Raw genomic sequence first — 23,347 nt, forward strand, 5'->3', positions numbered from 1 at the left:
TAAAAAACAGCGAGCTAATAAAGCCTGTTCACCAAAGCATATCAGCTTTTGTCTCAAAACGTATTTTTGCCACTATCGCAAATTTTCGAGGCAAAAAGCTCACAGTGAAAAATGCGACTGCTCAATCTCTCTGTCAGTCACCCCATGGCACTGCAACAATATCTCTCTTATATGAATGAAACTTTAACCCTGAACAGATGATTTTTTGCTGGCACAGGCACAGTGGCTGCAGTTGTCCTCTGAAACAGCAGTAGAGAAGAGAGAGACAGAAGGAGAAAGAGAAGCGGGAGGGATGGAGTGAGGCAAAAAAGGAGGGAGAAATGAGAAGGAGTTGTATAGAAAGAAGTAGAGAGAGAGAGAGAGAGAAAGAGGATGCATGGGAGAGAGGGATGAAAACATAGAGGGAGGATAAAAAGAGCAGTCAGAGCAACTCAAGGACAACTGTAGCCCCGTCTCAAATTCTGCCTCACCAGTCAAATCCACGAGACCAACATAATGTTCCCCTTCTGAATCCGCGGAGCGTTTTTAATGTCAAGCGGGGAGATGGGTATCACACAGTGCTCTGATTCACCCCCCCCCCCATCAGATGAGGACAGATAGTTATGGTTCAATTCTAAGAGGCCCAGTGAGCATCTATTCAAAGCTGGAGCCAGGGAGAACTGGCTGGGGTGCAACCGAGAGGAATTCAATAATTCACCTACAGTACGTAAGGGCCAGTGCACTCCAGCAAATACACACTTGAAGCGCATACAGTTCAGAGTGAGGCAAAGGAGAAAAAAAGTGGGTGGATAAGTCATGGGGAAAGACAGCAATGCTGCGCTTGGCTGGCAGTGCAGCTACTCCACACTCTTTGGCAGTGTGAAGTGAATTTGAGTGTGTGTGTTTTTGCGTGTGTGTGATAATCTTTATGTGTGAGATTTAGCATCAAGAATGGGTTTCCGCACTTAAACAATATGTGTTTTAGGCTTGTGTGCGCTGCATGTGTGTATTTGTCTTTTAGGGCGTTTAGTTTCCTCCTTTCCTCCGTGAAAACTTGGACAGGATATGGAGTTCCACCAATCTGAAAGAATCTCACTTAGTCTGGCAAGATAATCTTAAAACATCTAGAAAGGCCATCTGTGGTGCCAGAGCTGCCTATTACTCATCATTAATAGAGGAGACTTTTCAGCACTTTGGCCAGGGCTGAAAAAAAGTCATAACTCTATTGATCCATGTATTCCTATAGCTCTCAGTAGTAACGACTTCATGAGCTTCTTTAATGATCAAACTCTAACTATTAGAGACAAAATTCATCACCTTCTGCCCTCAACCGGCACCTCAAACACAGGAACCTTAGAAACAGCTGTAAAACCTGATATATTTAGGTTGTTTTTCTCCCATCGACCTTTCCAAACTAACTTCAAACGATTTCTTCATCTGAACCATCAACCTGTCTGCTTAAGGAAGTTTGACCCTTACTTAACAATTCTTTACAAGATATGATCAATCTGTCATTAGTAACAGGCTATGTACCACAGCCCTTTAAGTAGCTGTAATTAAATCTCTTCTTAAAAAGCCTACCCTTGATCAAGCTGTTTTAGCCAACTATAGACCCATATCTAACCTTCCCTTTCTCTCTAAGATCCTTGAGAAAGCAGTCGCCAATCAGTTGTGCGACTTTCTACACAACAATATTTTATTTGAGGATTTTCAGTCAGGATTTAGAGCGCATCATAGCACAGAGACAGCACTGGTGAAAGTTACAAATGACCTCCTAATTGCATCCGACAAAGGGTTTCTCTCTGTACTTGTCTTGTTAGATCTCAGTGCAGCACTTGACACCACTGACCATCACACACCCTCAACAAGTCTCTAAAGGCTCACCAGCTGATCCAGAATGCTGCTGCACGTGTACTGACAAGAACTAGGAAAAGAGATTATATTTCTACCATATTAGCGTCCATGCAGTGGCTCCCTGTAAAATCGAGAATAGAATTTAAAATCCTTCTCACCTGCAAAGCCCTTAATGGTCAGGCACCATCATATCTTAAAAGAGCTCATATTACCTTATTATCCCACTAGAACACTGCGCTCCCAGTATGCAGGCATACTTGTGGTTCCTAGAGTGTCCAAAAGTAGAATGGGAGGCAGACCCCTCAGCTATCAGGCTCCTCTCCTGTGAAACCATCTTCCAGTTTGGGTCCAGGAGGCAGACACCCTCTTTACGTTTTAGAATAGGCTTAAAACTTTCCTTTTTGATAAAGCTTAGAGTTAAGGCCGGCTCAGGCTTGCCCTGGATCATCACCTAGTTATGCTGCTATAGGCCTAGACTCCTCTCCCTTTCAATCTATATGCATTCATGTCCTATTAATGCATGTTACTAACTCGGCATCTTCTCTCTCCCGTAGTTTTGTGCTTTCTCGTCTCTCTCCTATCTCCTCGTGTTGCTTTCTACAGGTATTTCTGCCTCTGGAGCTGTAGAATCTGGATCTGTGATTACAAGCCACTCACTGCCTCCATGATCCTGCTCAACACCCACTGCTATAATTATTATTATTAGTCTTATTATTACCATTCTTATTGCCATTATTATAACTATACATATCTATGTGGAACTTGCTTGTTGCTATGCTGTCTTTCATCCTGCTCTCTCTCTCCCCTCTCCCCCTGTCTCTTTCTCTCTCAACCCAACCGGTTGAGGCAGATGGCCGCCCACCCAGAGTCCGGTTCTGCTCGAGGTTTATTCCCATTAAAAGGGAGTTTTTCCTTGCCGCTGTCGCCAAGTGCTTGCTCATGGGGGAATGTCGGGTCTGTGTAAATAATATTGTAATGAGTATGGTCTAGACCTGCTCTATATGAAAAGTGCCCTGAGATAACTTCTCTTATGATTTGGCACTATATAAATGAAATTGTCTTGACTTGACTCTTCTACAAGGTCTGCTGACTTGAGTTGCGCTGACCAAAGAGCAGAGCCCAAAAGGCAAGCAGTCATGCTGTTCTGACATCCCACGCCTAACTGCCAAACAGAGTACGCATTAGAGGATCTGAGAGACAGTATGAGAGAAGAAGAAAGAAGGGAAGACAAATAATAAACAGGGAAAAAAGAAAGAAGAACAAGGCCTGGAAGAACAAGCTGCAACCTCATTTAGCTGTCCACTTTAAAAAGCACTGTCACTTTCTATCAAGTTCCGTGCCAAGTGCATCTCTCCCATTAATTGGGGATAAACAAATTTTGAAAACTGTTTCTTTCCTCACTCTCTCTCTTACTGCTAACAAAGTGCTGGCTCCTCTACGGGAGTCCACTTTCGTATGGATGGACTTGTCAAATTTAATCTAGTCAGATAACAACAAACACCTTTGCCAGAGCGGTACATAGTGCACTGTGCAATAAGCAAACTCTGGGTCAAGTTCTCAACTCTGCCATAGTGTTATATACTGCCATTTAATACATCATTTATTAGTTCCTGCAAATTCTTGTTTACCCTTATTTTAATGGATCTAAGTTTAGAGATCACTAACAGAATAAATTACAGAAAAACATCAGAAAAGTAAACAAATCCATGCAGCAACACTGCATCAGCAGCAGCTAATTAACAATGTTTTTAACAATATATCGCTCTACTGACCCTTTCCATCTCTTTACAAACAAGCTAGTGTCCTAATAAGAGCTACTGCACTTAACACTTTTAAGGTAAGGAAATAATTTGTTAAGAGTTACTTATCCAATTGCAAGGTGGTGATGAGCTCAAGTAAAAAGTACAGATACCAAGTAAGTATAAAAGTAACTAATGACAGTCTGGCACGTGCCTCAACACATAATGTTATTATGTATTATATTATTTTTCATAAGCTACTTGGTCCAAATGCTGGATGTCCTGGTAAAAAACAACTTCAGTCAAGACCACTTTACTTTTATTGCCATTTGCAGTAGTTATATTTTGCTGTATGGCTCTGTTCTGGGAGCTCCCTGCCCCTCCATGTGCTTACATGGAAAACCTAAGGCAGGGAGAGCAGCAGCAAAGACTCCAGGTACAGAACAGAGCAGGCAACAATGACAACAAAAAATGACATTGTTTAAATCAGACATGTATGTATGTAAGATACAAGGCATGTAAGGAGGAGCTGGGATGGAGGTTGGTTGTAAGCGGCTTGCAGAGGAAGCAGCAAAGGTAGGCAGACTAAAGCAGCTTAAATAAGGCGCCCTGTATGAGATTGCCTATTGAATGCATAGAGGGAATCAGCTGAGTCATCAGCTGATGTAGCTGGGTTTGTGAGCTGAGCTTGACTTTGTGACTTGCCTGAACTAACGCTATGCTCAATTAAGTCGAAAAGCTTAAATTATTGACATCACATCTGGCAAAATATGACTCCTTAAGTTTTCAATTGTCTTATTTAGATGAACGTTCTGCAACCACTAATGGAAATTCCAGAGCAGTATAACTGACATTGTTACTGTGTTGCTAATATAAAAGCTTAACTGTTAATTTACTGTTAAATGAAACAGAGTTAAATTTTACGTGTTTTACTATTTTTACTTTTACTCTTGTGGACTCTTTTTATATGTTTTCTAGTTTATGATGTCCTTCTCCTCCTACAGGAACTTAATGTTGATCTTTCACTGGTTATGCTTTGTTTCCTGGCATGATTTCTTGCTAAATAACAAATTCATTTTTACAATACCTAGACACATAAACCATGTTGATTCTTACTATCCTATCCCACACAGTCTGACAGCTAGCTGTGACCTCTTCCCCTTCCATGCTTGGCCGCCTCCATATTGCCTGGACACCAGGAACGCCATTGCACAACGCTCCATTGGTTTAACATGCGACATGTGGCGAGAGCCGCCAAATTGCAGCACAATCAATTGGTTTTTAATACTTTGAGTAGACCCCCGAGCTCTTGAAGCTAGCCCGCTCGGCTAATTTGATGTGATTCACTGAGCTGGTGGCAGGCTGTGTGTGTAAAGGGTGGTCTGCTGTGTATGTAGCTGGTAGTGGATATGAGTGTGGGTCATAAAGGGAGACAGATTGGTAGCTATGATCCACTGATGGCTGTGACAGCTGGGGTTAGCGCCTAGCAGCCGTTTGGTGACAGAGAAAGCCACCGGATCACAATAGGGACTGGGCCATGGGGACAGATATGGCCACATGGCTACTGCTGGCATGAAGATCTGATGAGATGTACACAACAGTACAATGTGGCTACTGGCTACTGCCAATGGCTCCAAGAGGCCCTGTGACATAAGGCTGGAAGATGGATGGCCATAAGGCAGCCGTACGGGCTGGTTGGGAATAACCAGTATGGACCACACATATGGCAATACATAACACATACAGTGCACACAAACATGAATTACACAAACATGAGCTGTTACACAAACATAAAGGATGAGACTGTATATGTTCTCTGTGTGCTGACTGACAAACCATAACAGCATATGACTAGAGAGCCAGAGAAGATGCCAGAAGCTGAGGAAATGGCATGCACATGTAAATAAACACATGCATCAGTATAGTCTAGATGCACACAGGAATACAGATTACAGATATACAGTAATGCACCTATATGTGCAAATACACATGCATGCAGAGATACATACTCACTTGCACACAAGCAGACATCTTGTTACACTATTTGGAAGTCTCTGCTACTCTTGTCATTCACCTTAATGCTGTCTAGCACCCATGACATCTTCACTCTCAGAACAGGCAAACTCAGCAGCAGCAGTAAAAACAGTTAGCTTGTTAGCGAGCTAGCTCTAATCCTCTGTGAAACAAGTGTCACCTGTAAAGTGCAGCTCTAACTGCAAAGGTAGCAAGCTACAGCGGGGACAAGGAGGCTGAGTGAGTTAAGATGCTGGTAGGAAAGGCAGGAGGTCGTGTGGCTGAAAGGCAAACTGAGTGAATTGGAGGATAGTTGCAGCTGGGTGTGGTGTGTGTGTGTCTGTCGGGCTGGTGACCTGCTGTGACCAGATTACATGTTCACTGTCCCACAGCGGGAGTGGAAGTGAGATGGGTAGGACTGAGTAGTAAATGGCCACAGCAGGGGGCCACGCGGCTGGTTGAGCACTCCTCCACTGAGTGAGTGCTGGACCTTCAGCTGCATAGTCCAGTGTTTCCCAGTTTGTTCAGTTACAGGGACTCAGGCTAACAATGCTATTGATACTTTCATGGATTGCTTGAGGAAGACATCACTTTTCATTGAAAGTAGTGACAGCAATAGCTTATAAAAGATATTAGTTATTTTATGTCATAGCGCCTAGCTTGCCCTCTTGGTGAACCCTGGTCTAAATTATTTCCTGCTTATCAATGGACATTATATATTAAAATAACACTTACTGCTTAGATAAACTGAGTTGATTAATGTAATAAACTCCATTACTATTTTACATTTTCTGGTAAAGATGCATATTAAAACTTGAATGATGATGCAATTATATTAAATTATAATAATTTAACAATCTTGCACAATCCCTATCCTGTTTTTCATATTAGAAGTCTTTCAGGTTTATATTTGTGATCCAGTTTTAAAGGGACACCGTGGACAATGCTCTAAAGACCACAAAGCAACATATCAAGCACCTGCATAGGGGCCATAGCCTAAGTTTGAAAAACAGTGTGTGTTATTTCCTAAACATCTTGGGGGTCAAAAATTGCAATTGTAAGAAGCTACCTCTCATCTGCATGCATATTCATTTTCTCATTAGCACAGAATAGTGAACTTTGATACTGAAGCATTTAAATTATCCGGCTGTGTGATTCATTAGAGGTAACATCAGCAAAAAATAACTCAAGTAAGCCTCAGGGTGGCAATTTCTTTTCCAGAGAGAAAATATCATACTAAATCTATTATAACCACAGTACAATATTTACATAGTTATTATGTACTGTGCCATATAATGCACTTTCTATTGTACTGAACTGCACTGTAATGTAGCAGATGTTACTGTAAATAATACGTCTATTTTGCTAATTATTGTCTGTGATACAGTGATGCTTTTTCAAGATTTTGACAAATCAAATACTCGCGCCTGTGACTGCTTCCCAGTATTAATCAGTGCATGAACTGAGAGCAGAAGAGAACAAAGCATAGTGAATATGCTTCAGGGGCCACAAAAAAGCCTCAAGCAAACATTAAAGCCTCTGGCAGAATGATTTAAAACTTCTAAGCAACAAAATGAGAACAATTATGGAGCTAGGACCAATTAAAAAGCTCAACCTTAAAATAATTGACTAAACTACTAATGTTCTTTGTTGCTATAACATTACAGAGGCAATTCTGGGATATATTCCAAACAATACTGTTTGTACATTACAGTCAACAAGGACGTTGTAAACTATTTTCAGAAATCTGAATATAAAAGCTGAACTAAGGCTCTGAAAAACTAAAGTTTCTTGAAATGATTGTTGGATTTGAATTGAAAAAGTAAAATATCCATCAAATCACTAATTCACTAATAGAAGGAGAATATAATATTACCCGTGAAGAATATATTAAATCATTCATTAGTGCAGATATTCTTTGCAGGCTGAATGACCCAAAAAAACAAAACTTTGGACTCTAAGAAAACAAATGTTCTAAACTCTTCAAGCAGAGTGACTGAATACCATTGGATGCATTATGATTACCTCATACATACTCTGGCAGACTGTGTTTTTGGTGAACGAAATCTAATTAATATTCATTTTTTCCCTGTCTGCTGTGTAGGCCTGGTAACCCATGAGCAACAGTCTACAGCCTGTCTGTATTGTGCTGTGGTCTGGTAAATGATGCTGAATCGCTTCCTGGCACAACCAAAACCTATAAACTCCCAACCAAAAAATAGAACTAAATATGTTTGTAGGCTTAGGAAAGATGGAAATGTGGCTATCAGAATGGGATAATATGCCTTTATAGAGCTTTGAATAGTAACAGCAGGACAAAAGTGGTGTAATCATTTAGCTATCAGAAGTTTTCATGTGGTAATGTTATGCCAATGCATGTGTGTATATGTGTATGTGAGTGCATGTATGTTGGTTTAACATTTGACCTGCAACAGAGGAAGAATGTGTCTTAATCTATTTTCATGATCGATCATATAACTCTAAATATAAAGAATTCTGAATGCTGTAAACTATTTTCAGCAGGATAGTAAAATACGCTTCTCTTATCGAGTTCCTCCTAAAACCTTTCAACAACGCTGGCTCAACAATGTGCAGAGAGAGGAAACTCCAGGAAAACCTTGGATTTTCAACTTAGGGTGTGTCCCAATGGGAAGTCAAGAGCAGCTACTGCAGGTGAATGGTAGAGCACTTACTGTAGGTTGCATAACATATTGTTGATGAGGCATCCATGACGTACTCTGGACCTGAGGGGAAAGACATAAAATGTGAAATGACGGTGACAATATGAATTCTACTCAGTCTTAGATCCAAGCAGTATCCTGCATAGAGCAATAAACGCTGTTCAAATATTCACAATATGTTCAAATACTCTCGAGTCTGGAGGTTTTAGAATGATTGCATTGGTTTTAATGCACCAAAATGGCTGAACTTCACACAGATTAAGTTGTGCCAAAGAATTACAAAAAGAATTTTGAAGTCTGGAGGCAGCAAATCTCCCTCATACCTCCTCATTATTGTCAACAGTATGACTTGTGCACAGAGCCCATAAATAAGACCCCTTCTCTATTATCATAATAACATTCATTTCATATCCAGTCATAGTGTAAGATGGGTGAGAGGTTGTGAAAATTCTAGGAACAGACAGCTACCACAAAATCCCAGTAGGATTATTTCATCTAAAAGAAACTTGGGAATGGGAGACAGAACTTTTTCTTTTTTTTGGGAGCCAGAATTCACAGGTATGCCAAGTTATTACCGCTGGGAAAATATATAGACATGCATATTTACAAATACCAGTGAGAAAGATGAAGAGATGGTGAAACAGTGACAGGGACAATGATCAAGAGACTGAAGGAATGGAGGAACAAACAGGGCTTTTAGATGTGCTGGAGAGAGGAATTAGACAGCTTGTAGCAGACAAACACACAGGCTGGCCACTGATCCTGGTAAAATGATTAGATTAAACAAAAACAAACATGGCATAATCTGCTATAAGAGCAATCAATTCTCTGAGCCAACCCAAACGTGTGATTTGGATCCGTACCTAAACAAGCTTGATATTCTATAACATTAAGCCAAGTCTGTTTGTTTATACTTGGCAATATTTGTTCTCCCCCAGCTGAACAGGAGACCAGACAGACAGAGGAGGAGCTCATCCTCATGCTTATCTTCAGCATTTTTCCAACCGAGATACTGCATGACCATCATGTGATTTAAATAACAGAGAGCAGAGCTGTGGTTTTTTTAGAGTTGAGACTTAAGGCCCCCTTTACACTCTGTGACTTTGGGCTGTTTTTGATGAAAGTTGTCGTGAGAGACGTGAGACAGATGTGGTGAAATATTTGGTCATCCACCAAATTGTACTGAGAATCCGACAAGTCCGTCAGCCAATTTAGAGTTTTGGAGAGGAAATAAGATCTGCTTTAATATTTTTGACAGTGTCAAGCATTTAGGACCAAAATCCCATAATATAAATACTGCTATAACCTATTGTTTTTTTTCTTAAATGTACCTTGCTGCACTACAATTCACCAGACATTCATTGCACCATCTGACCAAGAAACTGATATTTTACAGTTTGACAGAGATTACAAACTTTAGAGAGACTTTATTAGAACTATGACTCAGAGTGTTTCATGCAATGACCTTGTGAGACTGTTTTTATCACACAATCTACAGGAGCCTTTAAGTTATAATAATAGGGATTTAAGACTTGAGACTGATCCTAATAGTTGACTTGAGACTCAAAATCAAAAAATAGTTTGCTTTGACCTGGTAAAATTGCAGAACAATAGAAATAAGATAAAACAGCATCAGGCAAATACCTGACCATCAACACAGCTTGAAGCATTCAAGACATGACTTGTATTTGCCCCTAAAGATTTAAAGCAGCTCTGATAGAGGGGTTTTTGTTCAGGTAGTTATTCTACAGTTACAGTAGGTTCAGGTTCACTGTGAGTGAATGGTATTATGTGCATGACCTAAGAAGCTCCCAACCTCTGGCTGAACTTCACAGCTTGTGCTACCATTTAAAACAGCCTGTCAGCCAACAAGCCAAAAAGATGGTCAGTCAGTCAGTCAGTCATTAAGTGAATCGGCCAGTCGCACGGTCAGCCAGTTGGCCACCCATCCAATCAGTCACACTTAAAGCCAAACAGGCAGCCAGTTAGCTAGTTAGCGAGCCGGCCAGTCACACATCCAACCAGCCAGCCACATATTTAGTCAGCCAGTGAGCCAGTCTGCAGAGCCAGCAGCCAGTGATGTAAACCAGGCTACGGCTGGCTGGCTGGCGGTGCAGGCTCAGATCTTGGTAGTGATCTGGCCTGGACTGGTTCCTGTCATGTGGATCATCAAAGCTGTTTTTCCAGGAAACAAAGCCAATCATCATTCAAGCTCACTGGAGCCAGGCTTAAAGGACCAGTGTGTAAGATTTAGGGGAATCTATTGGCAGAAATGGAATATAATATTCATAAGTATGTTTTCATTAGTGTATAGTCACCTGAAACTAAGAATCGTTGTGTTTTCGTTAGCTTAAAATGAGCCCCTTATACCTACATAAGGGGAGAATCCTTTTCCATGGGGCCCGCCATGTTGCACCGCCATGTTTCTACAGTAGCCCAGAATAGACAAACCAAACACTGGCTCTAGAGAGGGCCTTTCGCATTTTTTGTGAGTTTCGCAGCAACCGTTGGTTCTACATGCTTGAAAGGGAGGGGTGAGTGCGGGGGGTATAAAGTTGGTTGCAGTCTGCAACCTCACTGCTAGATGCCACTAAATCCTACGCACTGATCCTTCAAGAGAACATAAGAACACAGCTGTTGGCATGGGTCATTTGCAGATTTGATAAATCAATGCCATCAAAATAGCAGCTCAAGAGATATCCACTCAACATAAACATAAAAGGAGGAATGGCATATACAGTCATTTCTATGCACCTTGAGATTTTCATTACAAAGGCAATAGTTTCCATCATAAAAGGAAGTGATTTCCTTTTGTCTGGCATATATGGCTGCCCGGCTTGTCTTCTCTTTTTCTTTTTCCTCTGTCTCTTTGTACTTGAACAGAAGATGAAGGACTCACCTTCCTGCCGTGACTGGCTGAAGGGCAATATTACAGGAAGCGGCGGCAGAGCTGCCCGATATTGAAACTGTGAGGATTAATATTCCTCAAAAGCCTGGCCATTGTTTTTGATAAATCAATTTGGGAAGCCTTCCGAGAGCGGATTAGAGACGCGCCCTGGCCCACTTTTCCCCCTCCTACTCTCTCCCCTACTCCTCCACCGCAGGTACTGGACCAGAGTTTAATCAAGCGTGCCTCAAAGACGGGCACAGCAACCTTCAGCAACGCCGCTCCTCTGCCCCCCACCACCCGAGCCAACGCCATCTCCACCACCCCGACTATCCTTCCTCCTCTCCCTGGTTGTCTTTCTCTCCATCTGTCCCTCCTATTGTCCCATCTATCCTTCATCTCTTTTCTCTCGCTCACTATCCTCGTCTGTCATTCTCCGCATACCAAACAGACCTGATGTTAAACGATAGTGTCTGAGCGGGAGGGCACAGTAGCAAAGCCTCTTGATGTTTAGATACAGCAAAAGGGTGCTGCGTAAAATTTGCGGTGACGGAAAACGGTTAACACTCCTGACATCTCACACAGGCAATTTTCACTTTCCTGTTCTGTTCTGTTTCATTACTCCACAGATCACAGCCATGAGGAATGTGGAAATTCACTTTGGAACAGGAAGCGATGGTATCAAAGTTAGTAAAAATAAAATAAAACAAAAAAACTCCTTCATTGCGTTAGCAGCTGAGAGAGCACAGAGGAGGTCAGGAAACTGGGAGGGAGGAGTGTTTTTCTTTCCTAGACACTTTCATTCTTGATGGGTGATTTTCTTTTTTTTTCTACCCTGTCAGCCTTTTTTTTAAATCCCTTTTTCGGTGCTTGTTTTCTGATGCCTGTTGTGTTTGCCGCCTACGAAACAGATGTCATCGAGCACAGCTGGAGCAGCGAAGAAACGATTAGAGAAGAAGAGAGAACCTCACGCTGTTTTGCAGCCCGCCCCCTCTCTTCTATCCCCCTCACAAAGCAAACCCTCCTATTACACACACACACATACACAGACACCAATCTCCCATTATGCTGTGCATTATGGCCCACCTGATATGTGGAAACGGGGGAAGCAGCGATGAAGGGCGTGATGGAGGTCTGTGCGATCATGCGGTTGGTGGCGATGCTGTAAGGCGAGGAGTAGAACCTGAGGAGGAACGGAGAGAAGGAGGGCAAGAAAGAGAGGAGGAGAGGGAGGCAAAGAGGAGTGAACAGTATAGAGAGCAGAGAGAGGAGATAACACAGTAAGACAATGTTCTTACAGCAGAATCAATTTGTCAAATTCATATTAGGCAGTAGAACATAATGTAAATATTAAATTCTATTACTTTACCACAAAAGTGGGGTGTTAACTGACATATCTTTGTCTATACAAAGGTCTTTCTGTCCATATAAGAAAGAAAAACACACTTGCAAACTAAGACACACACACACACACACAGACACACATACACACACTGTGGATTTATCCTATAGCTTGTTCAGAGCAAACACTTGGCCGTATATATTGTATTTCGCACGCCACATAAAAGTTTCATGAAGTGTCTTATAGCGTTCTCAATTGAAAAGTCGGGTTTTATCACATTAAATTGAGCTTTGTCATCGTATAAAATAGGAGGTTGTCTGTATTTTTTTTCCACGTGGATTCTAGTAGTAAGGCTACACTGTACCGGGCTGACAGGCTGGATTAAGTAGAAAGCTTGTACACTGAGCTTTGAGAAAACTCCACACCTGTATTTCAAGAAGCTGAGGTTTGACTTGAGCTGTTGAGAAGCGAGGTGGTCTGCTACGCTACTTTATCTCGTTGCTGAAGGTTTATAGCAACCAAAAGACACTCTGATCCCCTAAGAGGCTAAGTGAGATGTCCAATAGTCTCTGTCGCCTGAGCTGAAGATCATATTACTGGCCGAGGATATTAGACAAGTTATGCACAAGACTTAAAGATAGATCAGCTCTTCATTATATATATTTTAACCTTAATGTTGTGTTTGGGGTCTTGCACCCCAGGCCACCTTTAACAGCTCAAAAAACAAACTTGACTTCTTTCCTAATTTGAGAATTGCCTATAAACATGATTTTGAACTACATTTCTCTCATTGCAGTTCATTCACAAGAGGTCTAACAGGGTCAAACTCACCCAAAACATAAGTAATGCATGATAACATACTGTACTGTACATTTTTGTGTGTCCAACAAAAGGAATATATACTGTATAATTATAAGTGCATGGCCCATATAACATAAAACATGAATATTTCCTTACTTGGTGTAATACGACACTTTATGGTAATTTATGTATTTTGTCACCTTCATCAAATGTGTAAATTCACATTGTGGCAAAGGGAAGGGTGACCACTAACACTTTTTAAAATATTTGGTTTTAAAAAGGTCAGAAGAAAAGAAATAACATTTTTGAAGGATTTGCAATTATTAACACATTTAGGAATTAAGGCCAACATCAACAAAACACAAGGGTTAAAAATTGTCTCTCAAATGCCCTTCACATGTGTGACTTAAAAGCTGGAATAGCATTATGATAGTGTTATGTCGTCTTAGGCAGGATTTCATCTCAAGATAGGAATAAAACTTCACTTTCCAGGACTTCTATGAACGCAGTACACAGTTAAATGTATTCAGATATTAATGCAAACTAGGAAATGTAAATTCAGTCCCACCATAGCATATAATATATATGCATTATATATATGTAATTTGCATTATAATTATATTTTCTATTCACTGATCCCATTAGCACTTGAATTTTTGATGTCCCAGTAAGCACAGTCTGACAAATGTGAAGAAGCATTTCTGTTTTCATTTTCAGTTATAGTTCAACTGCATTTTCATGTTCAAGTTTGCATTAAAATTTGAATTTAATTGACTATATATGTCTACATTCTTTGCTAGCCGATTCACCCTATCTGTCATTTTCTGAATTGCATTAAGATGACTATTTCTACATTCTTAGCCAATGAATTCACCCCATTTCCTTATTGCTGGGAATATGATCACTACACTTATTTTCAGGTAGACTGTAGTAAGAGTGAATCATCCCTTTTTCTAGTGGGTTTGTTGCTTAATACAAACATCTGTGGGGTTTTAATTTGTTGGATTTGCAGTGAGTGATACTATTCATCCAGCTTTTGGTTGAGATTGACTCTGAGTCACTGGGGGATAAGTGGTTTAGGAAGTGGGGAGCGAGGGGCTTCCTGTGAATGACTGGGGCCAGAGGGAGATAGAGGGGAGCCTCAGTACTCTCCATCCTGCCTCAGTACTGCGGGGAAAAATAAAACACGTTGCCGGGTCATTTATTTCCACAGTACCATTAAGTCATGACGTGAAGACACAGAAACACACAGGAACACACACATACATGAAGAAACACAGATACAAACACACACTGGCTCACTCAGCCATCCTTTGCCATTCTTCACCCGACCCCACCAATGAAAACCAATATTTGAAGTCCATATAGATTTCCTTAATCAAACAGTAACAAAGTGCAGACACTACATTAATCTTTATGTATGACACTGGTATTGACTGGGGTCCTATGAGCCAAGAGGTGAGTGTATTAGATGGTGGTAAGGATGGATTGAATGTCAGGCTCTTACCCATTCTGCATTGCAGCGGGATCATATGTTAATGCCATGCCAGTCTGAAAGAGAAGAAACAATAAATATACAGAATTAATGCAAATTAAAAGATTTGGATCAGAAAAAGCGAAACAAAGAAAACCTCAAAACTTTAAACTACAACAGAAAATTTGACAATTGAGACATTACAGATAATAAAATTGGTAGATAGAACATATAGAACAATTTTTCCTTCATTTGTATATATGTTTTGTTCTTGTTATTTGCACAGGATTAAAGGAATAGTTCCACACTTTCATAAATGCCCTTTTTTTTCAAAGAGTTAGATGAGACACCATATAATGCATGTATGTTTTTACGCTTCAGTTTTTGAACATATTAAACAAACAAGACAGAACATGTTAATTAGAGAGCTTTAGAGGTGCTGTTAGGTGATTTTTTTAATCTTTGGAGAGAACCAGGCCTTAAAGCTATGCTAAGCTAATTGCCTTCTGGCTGAAGCTTCATATGTAGCGCACAGCATCAGAGTGGTATCAATCTTCTCATCTAGCTCTTGGCAATAAAGTGAAAAAGCACATTTTAGAACTGTTATTTTAAGGCTTAATGACAGTTGTGAAGGATCAAAAACTGAGAGGAAAGCAGAAATCCTGCACAGTCACTTGTGCTCACTTTACTTAGTTGAAACGTAACAGTCAGTAGACCTTAGTCAGGTAAGATTAATCTCCTCTAAATGGTATATAGACACTTGTAAATTGGACTGCATTCTGTCACTGTCACTAACTATTGTGTCCGAGTATGCATTTTATATCTCTGGGAAATCTGTCAATATGTACCTCCACAGTCCGTCCTCAAAAGAAAAACGACAGTATAGGTCGAAAATTTGTCAATATAAGGTGACAAATTTCCATAATCAGAGGTGGTGGGTTGGGTCGGTTCTGTAGCGCAGGTACAATCGAACTATGTGGCTCTTTAATTGTGAGGATGTGTTGTTCTTGCACCATTGTCCCCAAGATAATACACTGTACCTTTATTGTACTTGGGGAATAAAGTGATTTAGATCGTGATTCTTTTTGTTCCAAATAAATTAAATCAAATAAAAATCAACTCATTTCAAATTGGAAAAAATGACAAGTGACAAAGCCAATGTGGGAAAAGGCTTAGTCAATAGCACAAAGTGAATTAGTATCGAGGACACCTCTTTTTCTATTTCCATCACGTACAATCATGTTTTTATGAATGAGAGGAAATGAAGAAATGCCCTTTGGAGAGAAAGGGAGTGAGTGGAAAACAGAGTTCTTTGTCTACCGATGGTGTGTGTGCATGCATGTGTAAGTGTGCGTATGTGTACAAGTGAGTGTGTGAGGCCCTCTTAGAGTCCAGAAGAGAAACCTGTGCGCCGCAATCCGTCATCTGCATTCCTGAAGGTTCTCTCCCGGAGGAGAGCTAATCCGATTTCTTTTAACCGGAGGCTGCTGAGGACGGCAGATTTCATCAGCATGCGCACGCACACACACACACACACACACACACACACACACACACACAGACACACTCCCTTCTCTTGCCCTTCCTCTCCCTTACTTTAGTCTCTCTCCCTCTATTTTCTTTACACATCATCTTGTGTTCTCTTCCTATCTTTCCTTACCTTTCTCCTTTCATCCCTCACCCACCTCATCTCTTAATCTACCCCCCTCCCGTCTTTCTGTACCGCACTTTTGCCCTTGTTCCTCCAAAGGTCTACCTACACGAGCCATACTGTTAAGGAAATAGTGGCTCAGAGGAGCAGGGGGATCAGTGAGCCTCGAACAAACCCACGAGAGTGAGCAAAAACAGAGAATCTTCACCGAATGAATAAGCCCTCGCTTGTACAGGGGATGTGTAGAGTGTGTGTGTGTGTGTGTGCATGCATGGTGGTAGGCCTTTGTGTTCAATTTATGTGAGAGAGTATACGCACATCAAGCTAAAAAAAAGGCTTTCAGAGACATTATATGTAAAGCTGTAAAGGCTGGATGAAGGGACTGCATCAGCCCCTGCGCTATATAAATATCTTCTGCTGTATTTGTGTGTTTTTTTTTTACCTCATTGTATATGAATGTCCCTCTCTGTGTACGCATTTATACACTACTTTAAACTAAATGTAAGATCAAAAGAGTCTTGCTGCATGCCTGTTACTGTTACATGCCTATCTGCTTGTTTGTGTGTGTAAGTGTGTGTTCAAATGCGCGCTAATAGCAGTGGCAGACATGGCGAGTTGTCTGGTGAGGCTGATAACTCCCCTAAGTGCTGCCCTTGGTTCCATGTGCTGATGAATTCCACAGCAGAGGATCTCCTGACCGGGGACCCTGCATGGCCAATGACTGATTACTGATGCAGTTGCAGCTTTGGGCTCCGCCGCAACCAGTGGAAAGGAAAAGACAGAGACAGTTTGTGTATGCTGTTTGTCTGAGGTTGATCCAAAACTAAACAAAAAAACTTGACTATATACTGCATAGACTCCATGAGCAAAGTTTGGCTCTGAGGAAAGCCGCCACAGACATATAGACCTGGTTTTGCAAACAAAAACTAACAAAGTGTGTCACTTTGCATGACAAATTAGGTGAAAATGAAGTTACACTTCCTCACCTTATGATCATTTAGGAGAAAATTTGTTTGAATTTAAAGCTTTTTTCATGATCACATCCAAAAAAAAAATCTCCTACTTTAGATAAAATGTCAAAATGTTGCACAATGGCAGCTAGATTCCAAATCTACTGTACAAAAACAGCTGTGGAGAATGATTCACTCGCTGCCTCTTGTAGTCAATCATTAATTCAAGTTGGGCAAGTTGGGAAGAATTATTTTGCATTAATATCTTTTTATCTGTGCTCTTGGGTGTGCAAGTGTATTTTGTTTTACTAATGCTTTTTCAGTGCAAATGTAAATGTGTATTATCAAACAAATAAAGCAGCTTTTTTGAACAACAACAACAACAAAAAATACAGTTGTGTATGTTCATGTGTATGTTTATGCATTCATGATCTTACAAGGAGTTGAGTGAGGACGGCCTATATTAAGCAGCTGTAAGGACACCTGTGCTCTACAGTTCATATACAGGAAAGCTAAGCCATTGTCACACACACACACACACGCACGCACACACACACTCCCTCCTTGTATTTTTTGCCTTCCGTACACAGATTCGCTCTCTATTTTTTTTTCTTGCCTTGTGGCCACACACACACACACACACACACACACACACACACACACACACACACACACACACACACATACACACACATACACACACGGACATCTGTCAGGCTTTCACACAGAGTGGAGAGCTGGATGTTTTTTTTTCATCTACACTCATTCCCCAGGAGTAGGTGCTTGAGAAGTGTGACTTTGAAAGTTTTTTTGTGTGTAGGAGTGTGTGTTGGTGAAAGAGAGCGAGCAAGTGAAGAGAAAGAGAGAGGGAGAGAGAAGAGAATGAGCACCCATGGCATTTGTGTCTCTCTGTGTGTGTGTGTGTGTGTGTGTGTGTGTGTGCTGTAAAAAAATATGCAGTGACTAATATGTTTGTCAGCATGAGACAGCGAGAGACAGCACTTTCCAGACTCCCACTTTGGGTAGTTTACAAGAAAATCTGTCATATATTTCTCAATCCTCACCACCAGCCACCCTGCAGCACTCAACCCCTTGTAACTCCTGACTGATCATGCAATGTGTTCCCTCTCTCTTTCTTTCTCTTACTCTCAGTGAGTCACTCACTCTCTCTCTCTCTCTCTCTCTCTCTCTCTCCATATGTTGCTGTGGGATCTGGGACGACTTCAAACACGGAGAGAAAGAGACAGAAAGACAAAGCGGGAACGAAAGAGACAGGATGGAGAAAGTGCTAGAAGATACAAAAGAAAGACCGGGAGAGATGAATAGAGTGAGAGAAAGAGCAGAGTGAGATATACTGTTGTGATAGAGAGAGAGAAGGTAGAGAGACATGGAGGAAGAGAGAGAGTAATGGATGGTGTGGGCTGTTGCTCCTCTTCATCCATCTGCCAAAGGGAGCGAGGTGAGGAATGGCTTCAGCGCTGATAAACAGGCTAACATGTGATGCCTATCTCCCGTCTCCCTCTGCCCTCTCTGCAAAGCTGATCAATGACCACATGGATGCGCACACACACACACACGCGCACACACACACACACACACACACACACACACACACTGCACACTATACTTATGAGGGTCTTCCTGTTGATTCTACAGGTGTAAATGCATAAAGAAAGCATCGCAGCTCAGACAGGTATATATACAATCTGTACAGTTTTGCTGTTCTACTGGCTGACAACTTGTATTAATTATTAGATACTTGCATTGGTCGTAAATGTGTAAAGCCTTTTTTTCCCTCTGTATTTGATTTTCTGGCCTCCTTACCCTTTGCCATCATGAATGTAGTGATCTGAATGTAGTGTTAGTTATCTACCACTTGTAACAAGGTTAGAACTAGAGTTGGATTAAAACATTTTAAATCCATTAATTTGTTTCAAAGTGCAGTGAAATGTTACTAAATTATAATACTTCATTAGAGTACTTAAGTATTTTTTGGGAGTTTTTTACTCCACTACATTTCCTAAATAAAATGTATACTTTTTACTACTCTGATACATTTCCCCTAAGCATCTTTGTTTCTACAAAATAAAATTGGAAGAAAGTTGGTAGCCTAATGATGTTGAAACACAGACTGCAAGTGAGCAGGTTTGATGAATCAGTGGTCCAAGCTTTTGATTTCCACTCGATAACTTTTACCACAGAATTTTGTCAAAATCGATTCAACACAAAACTCTTGAAGACATATCAATTATCCTGAAACACATAAAAAAGAGCACAGTGGCACAAACTAGGGTTAGCTGACGCACATCATTAACTTACTTGCACATTGGGGTAGTGGTAATATGTTGAATAATGGTCACTGACTCATTATGTTGTTGAGTAGCTTTTAAATCCTGTTGTTATGTTATGTCTTACTCTCACTGTTTCAGAGAAAGCATGTATACCACCTTAAAAAATATGGAGAGCTGACATCAACAAAGAGAAAAAGGGCTCATGAGACTCCCTCCACAAGCAGGCAGACCACATTAGCGAACACCAGGACTGTGTCTCAGAGGTCCATTGACAAAGCTGTAGTGAAGTATGTGGACCAACGGCTGTAGTTCTGTGTTGTTGAACAAGAACCATTTAAAGATTTTGTAAAGGAATGGCTGCCTAATGCAAAAATTATGTCAGGGCTGACCCTGCACTCCATGATTGATGATGCCTCCAAGGGAATGAAGAATGCAGTGACTGAGGCCATGAGGGGAGTTGGCCATATCGCCAAAGTGTACCGTTCAAAATTTGGCAAGTGTAATGCACTTTCGAACAAAGGTGGAAGATCCACACTTGCAGCCAAAACTGTTGAATATGCTTGCTCCCTCCAGCTGCTGTGCCCAAATGCTACCAGGTGGAACTCCTTGTTCTTGGCAGTGGAAAGACTGCTGAGGATAATTAAAGACAATAGAGAGGGGGGCCATCAGAGTCATCTGCATATACTTACAGGTTCCAATGTAAGTAAGAATTATGCATGTTTTATTATTTCATCATAATTGAACATAATGTCTTGAATGTCTCTAGGACTGCTGATGTGTTTCCCCACTCTTTCTTAGGCACTAACAACTGTTTCACATTGTATCCCAACTTCCACTTATTATTGGTCCATTATAGTTAATTACTCAGTCGGCAATTATTTGTTGAATCCTATGAAATGGTTATATAGTGTTATAAAACGGTGTTGTTGTTTTTGTTTTCATCAAAGGTTTAAACCAGCTGAACTCGCATTCCTCACAGAGTATGCCGCTGCCATGAGCCCAGTCGCCCAGGCAACCAACATCTTGCAAGCAGAAGCGAATGCCCAGATGCGGTGGCTACTTCCAACAATCAACCTGCTGACTGTCAGAATTGACCGAGTCAAGTTGACATTGAAGTACTGCAAGCCTCTGGTGGGTGCTCTACAAGTGGGAATAAAGAATCGATTTGGCCAAATTTCAGGAGACAGTGAGTTTATCACAGCTGTGATTCTTCTTCCAAAATTCTGAACAACTTGGACAACATGGACTTTGTGGACGGATAGTGAAAAATAAGTTTATGCATGTACATTTTGACACTTTGTTATATTGAAAAATTCAAAAATCAATTATGGATGCATGGATAGTGCATGAAACTAAATATAAACCTCAAAACAAACTTTTCAGTAATAAACCTTAGGTTGGGGTCATGACAAGTTAGAAAGTTGTATTATCAGTTATATTTTCATCCTCACTATATTTCAGGAATGGAATACGTCAAGCAGCACATGGAAGAACCCTCCATGCAGCTACATGATGCCACCAGGTCCAGTTCATCTGATGAAGATGACTTCTTCTCTGCCCTGCAGTCGTCTCAAGCACAAGACAGCTCCGAACAACTGGACGGATACTTGGCCTGTTCAGCAGATCACATGGACTTGATGAAATCCTTCCCAGCTGTGTGCAAGCTGTCTGTGAAGCTGAACACGCCTATACCTGCCTCAGCAGCCTGTGAAAGTCTATTTAGCATTGCAGGACTTGTCTTCAGCCCAAGAAGAGAGAGATTGGATTCTCACAGTTTTGAAAACCAACTTCTTTTGAAGATGAACAGCAAATTTTTCAGTTTCAAGTAATGACCGGGTTGTTACTGTAGCGAAGGATGGGAAGAAGGAAAGAGGGAGGAAAGGACAGACTAATGAAGGAGTGGGAGGGAAGGAAAAACTGGATTTTGTTCTTTTAATTCTTTAAGCTGCGAAGACCTTGTTTTTTTGTGTAATGTAGGCTCCAATGTAGGCTCCATTTTTAAGGTGGTGTACATGCTTAAAAGAATAAACTTCATAATTCTCAAAATATTGACTGCTTGCTTTTTTGTTAACAGTGTTTACTTTCACTACTTAAGTACAATTAACATCAGAAAATTACTTTTGATACTTAAGTACAGTAAATATCAGATACAGATACTCGAGTGAGGCTTTCAGGTTCTTCATCCACCACTGACAAAGTGCAAACAATAAAAAAAAAACCTGTTATTCTAATCTTAAACCTTTAAGCTTGAGTCCTAAAGCTGGTCTAATTTACACTAAAATATAACCCTTCACTCAAATATTGCATTGTGAAGTTTGGGAGCTAAAAATGTTCTCAATCTGAAGGTCTAAATCTCAGACTGGTCCTCTAAAGGATAGCAAAACATCAGCTCATAAAGACACAAAAACAAGTAAATTCAGGGACGCTTGAGCATGTTCTGTCACACACACTGCCTCGCATTCAGACAGTTAAACCTCAACCTTTCAGTCATGCCATCATGCATTTACAACATGGCAGGAGTGAGAGTGCCAGAGAGAGCGAGAGAGAGAGAAGAGAGAGAGAGAGAGAAGGAGGGATGCAGAGGAAGGACGTAACAGTTTGTCTGTCACAGAGGTCAAAGAACTTTAAACCAAGATAAACACAAAAATAGGTGCATAGAGCCTTTGAACTGAAGTCTGTGTCTCTGCCTTTTGAAGGTTAGCTTGTAGGGTTGTGCAAAGATTGTGCTTTTATCAAGGAAAAAACAGACAGACATCCTATTGATAGCCAGTGGATATCTGTGCGTGTGTATGTGAGACCAAACTCGTCCCCTAAAATTTATGCTCATACCTTGAATAGACACTCTGAGCAACTAAAGCATGATTAATGTTTTAATGGTCACACTTTAATGGGCAACTCTAAGCACTTGGTTGAGGTTTAGGGAAAGAGTAAATACTTATAAAGTCAATGCTGACTCAAAGCGCGAGATGCAACACATTGAGTTAATCAATATTCAACTAAAATCATAATCCTTCCCTAACCTTAACCAAATATTTCAGTAGCCTAAACCTAGGATGCAGGACAAAAATCTCAGTCTCTGGTGTCAAAGTTGAGCTTTGTACACCCAAACGTTCTCCCTAACTCCCCCTATGACTTCTGTGAGGTAAAAGGATATCACACAAAAAAACATTGCCAAATTAGTTGTATACAAATGTATTATGTAGGAGATAAGCAGGAGATAAGCACAACATAGTAAGCAGCTGTTTTAAGATCATGTCATAGTGTATGTGTATAACGTAGAGAACGTAAAGGGTGGTGAATAAATACAGCAAAAGGACAAAAGGGGTGTTTTCTCCATTTTGGCCGTGTAAGAATTTTTCTTGATCCTTATGGCACCCTTCATGATGAAGTACACACACACACACACACACACTCTGTACATACACAGTCATCTCACTTTACCTCAAGTCAGCTGAGCTGACCCTGTCAATGTGTGGGCCTATGAGGGGATGTAGCAATGTGATTTAGGTTAAACACGCTTCACTGGCTTATAGGTTTTAGGGCTGCTGAACATGTGATGGACAGACACACACACACACACACACACATACGGCCAGTGTAGAACTCCACCGAGCCCTTCTCAACACCCACCCACTCACAAACACACACAGAGAGCATGTGTTTTCTGAAGGACAAACATTTCATC

General features: G+C 40.8%; 1 protein-coding gene across 6 annotated transcripts in view; it reads right to left on the reverse strand.

Moving 5' to 3' along the window:
- Positions 1-23,347, reverse strand: part of LOC137198715 (RNA-binding motif, single-stranded-interacting protein 3) — a 297,503-nt gene that overhangs the window by 18,227 nt on the left and 255,929 nt on the right. For all 6 annotated transcript variants that reach the window (XM_067612609.1, XM_067612611.1, XM_067612610.1 and 3 more), the window contains 3 exons: positions 14,804-14,847; positions 12,240-12,336; positions 8,279-8,329 (listed from right to left, as the gene is read on the reverse strand). In XM_067612609.1, the coding sequence (XP_067468710.1) occupies positions 8,279-8,329; positions 12,240-12,336; positions 14,804-14,847 (192 nt within the window). The remainder of the gene's footprint in view (positions 1-8,278; positions 8,330-12,239; positions 12,337-14,803; positions 14,848-23,347) is intronic.

This window comes from Thunnus thynnus, chromosome 15 (assembly GCF_963924715.1).
Source record: "Thunnus thynnus chromosome 15, fThuThy2.1, whole genome shotgun sequence".
NCBI lineage: Eukaryota > Metazoa > Chordata > Actinopteri > Scombriformes > Scombridae > Thunnus > Thunnus thynnus.